Source organism: Notothenia coriiceps, unplaced genomic scaffold (assembly GCF_000735185.1).
Source record: "Notothenia coriiceps isolate Sejong01 unplaced genomic scaffold, NC01 NC01_scaffold00005749, whole genome shotgun sequence".
NCBI lineage: Eukaryota > Metazoa > Chordata > Actinopteri > Perciformes > Nototheniidae > Notothenia > Notothenia coriiceps.
The window spans coordinates 1-3,382 of record NW_011338450.1 but is presented as its reverse complement, the minus strand read 5'-3'; the positions used below and the strand labels follow the sequence as shown (position 1 = coordinate 3,382).

The following is a 3,382-nucleotide window of genomic DNA, read 5'->3' as shown; positions in this document are numbered from 1 at the left end:
CTTTACTGGAACATGTTTAACAGGACAAACTAAATAAACGACAAATAGACCAACATCAACATGATGTTGGTTTATTTTTTGTTATTTGTAAAGTGCCTGCCATTGCCTTTTTTTGGAGATGCGCTATGCTCTGTAACCTCTTTGGCGTGCTTCGCACTCAAATGCGAACGCATTGTTGAGGTTGAGCTGTGATAGACCAACGTCTTTTCGCAGAGCTTGCATTTAACTTCCTTTGGACTTGTAAGTTCGAAGTAGTTCCACGAGGAGGAACTCTTTTTACCTGCCGCTTTGTTCATCTTTAGTCGCACGTGTGAGGGAGAGGGGGGGGGGGGTGGGGGCGGGGGCGGTGTGTAGCGTGCTGCAGCAGCAGTCTGCTCTGCACGCAGGCTTCTCCAAGTTTACAGTAAAACAAACTAGTGGTGTGACCAATGGCCATTTACAATTATTAATACTATTACTATTATTAGCATTAGTCTATATTTTGGTTGAAACTAAGCCAGAAAAAATATATATAAATAAAGTCGATTTTTAAAAATAATATTCGATTATGGAGACTGTAACGAATATTCCAATAATCACTGGCATCCCTACTACTAATGACAGCTTAACCTTCTCTACATCGCCTCGTTCACACAATAAATCAACAATACAAATACAACTACAGATTAAATAAGCATTTCGTTCAAATGTGATTTAAAAGGCTCTCAGGTTTTACACCTCTTAAAATGTAGAGAGCATTTATTACAGAGTTTATGTCCAACAGCCTCACAGATCGTTGGCTACTGAGAGAAATGCAAAACACACCGCATGTAGCACGACACAAAGCTCCGCTGTGCATTTTCAAAACAAAAAATGCAGTAAAACTTTGTTTGCAGGCCCAAGTCTAACTCTCTGAGGTCTGAGCGCTTTGTTCACATGTTAGGCTCGCGCGGGCTTTTTCTGTAGAAATGCTATTAAAACATGAACCTTGGTGACCGTCAGGCTGGCCTGCGTGGTCCGCCCCAACAACAGCCTCTGATCATCAACAGACTTCATGCAAGGCTTCATCGGGTGCATAGATTAGATAATAATCTCCATCTCAATCCTAACGTCTACTTCCAGCATGGACACATGTTCATGAAATACATCCATTGTTTGTTTTATACGCTTCTTGAAAATCGCAAATTACAAATCGTGTGACGAAGGTGTGGCGCTGGGCTATATCAGGCAATGGAAAGTGAAAGTGAAGCTCCCTCCATTGCGGAGATATTCCTGCAAGAGGAACTTAAATGTATCGATTTATTTCAAATGTGAAATGACCAATATACTCAAGGACCACTAGGGGGCGCTCACGGACCACCAGTGGTCCGCGGACCACACTTTGAGAAACACTGAATAGATGGATACTTTATTCATCCTAATTTGGGAATGTATTTTGTTACAGGAGCAGTGTGTTCAACATTAAAATACAAATACTGTCTATACTAAAGTGTACACAGACAATGGATGTTGAACGTATGACTAATTGAAGCTCGTCTTACCGGGAGATAGTTGACGGGTATTTCATATTTGTACTCTTCTGCTTGAAGTTTGTAAACCAGCTTCATCATGGGCCCACTGAAACAGATCAAGAGAAGAGCGTTTGATTCCTTCTTTCAATCAATCAATCAATCAATCAATGTTTATCTCTATAGCCCAAGATCACCACTGTTACATGTGTCTCAGTGGACTTCACAGTTTGTACAGAGTATCAGTACGACCCCCTCTGTCCCCGGACCCTCACATCGGACAAGGAGAACCTTCCAAAGAAACCCCCATAGTTAATGGGGAGAAATGAATAAGGATCCCTCTCTCAGGACGGACAGACTGCAATAGATGGCGTGTGTAAATTGAAAAGATAAATCCTTTACAACAGAGGTAGTCCAGATGCCTGAAAATGCGTGTGTCTATAATAAGAAGATGAATCCAGGAGGATGTCAACACTCCTCAGGGAGCCATCAGAGAGCAACATCCCCCCAGCTGATCTCAGAGGGAAGGGGGTGTCCAGTACCAGGGGCTGAGGAACTCCAGAGCGATGTTGTACTCGTGGCTCCTGGCCTGCAGCAGCCTGAGGTTCCAGCCCCCGAGGATCCCGTCCAGACTGCCGAACACCGTCTCCACCAGCCAGGGGAAGATCCCATGCAGCTCCTGAGGGGAAGCACACGGATAGGATGCTCAGAAACTGGGAACGCACATATGAACTTGGGGATTGTCCATAGTATTGAGTGGAAGTAAGTTGCTTTGGGTAAAAGCATCTAAGAAGTGACATGTTATGGAATTTAGAGCAGGTTTAAGATTTTGGTTTTAGGATATTTTAACACCCTCTACACTCCAAGGGATGATGTTATCCACTCTCGCCCAAAAGAGTCCGTCCCATCGACGGCCATTAAAAAAAAATCTGAAACGCTGCGAAATTTCACAACATTTTAACTGTGATTTTAGGAAGAAACGTCCAATAAAGTTGAAACTCTGGAGAAACGATGAAACTTTGATAATTTACATATGAACATGTTATGATTTAACTATTTTTGTATTTAGAGCAGGTTTAAGATATATTTTCCAGGAGATTTTAAACACCCTCTACACTCTAGGTGATGATGTCATCCACTCTCGCCCCAAAAGAGTCCGTCCCATAGATGGCCATTAAAAACAAATCTAGTCCAATAACGTTGAAACTCTGGAGAAACGATTAAACTTTGATAATTGATCCTCCGTTAGAGTAAGCTCGGTCAGAAGGGAAACTCACGGATATGAAGCATCAGAAACTGGGAAAACCCATAGGATCAAGATTCAAGGCTTGCATAGCTACAGTTTAGACCAGGGGTCGGCAACCCCTGGCACGCGTGGGCACCGTAACCCAGTGGCACACTAGGAATAAGTGGAATAAGTGTGCAAAATATTTAAATTGTATTTTCGGATCCTGAACGAGACCGCCGCCAGAGCGCGTCTCCCCGTTACCTGCAGAAGGAAGCCATGCACGCAACGCAGCCCCGCTCTCTTTATCTCCAGGTGACTTTCTGCCGCTTTCCTTCGTGGTGCAGTGCTGGTCTTTTCAGCACGGAGGAAAGCACTGCTGCCCCGCCGGCACTTTACAAATTGCAGTACCCATAATGAGCTGTACACAAGAGAAACTTTTGGGGGGAAATGTTGAATTGCTTTCTCATCCGCATGCCAAAATACCTCTTTCACAGCAATTGGCAGATATGCGCGACCTGTTATTTACGGTAAATTGAATTACATCTCCCGCCTGCTAAAATTGTTTTAATCAGTGACGGAGCAGGCCCGGTAGACAATGGCAGGTCCGCTACCTAAGAAATCTAAAATAAATTTTCGGACATTCCAGCCCTCGTGGGAAGAAGAGTGG

General features: G+C 43.7%; 1 protein-coding gene across 1 annotated transcript; it reads right to left on the bottom strand.

Annotated features, from left to right (window-relative positions):
- Positions 1–1,474: 1,474 nt before the first annotated feature.
- LOC104943106 (sphingomyelin phosphodiesterase 4-like) lies at positions 1,475–2,166 on the bottom strand (the record flags this gene model as incomplete). Its single annotated transcript, XM_010768426.1, has 2 exons — positions 1,475–1,596; positions 2,030–2,166. Coding segments are annotated over 2 exons (259 nt in total), but the record flags the coding sequence as incomplete, so codon positions are not given.
- Positions 2,167–3,382: the final 1,216 nt, after the last annotated feature.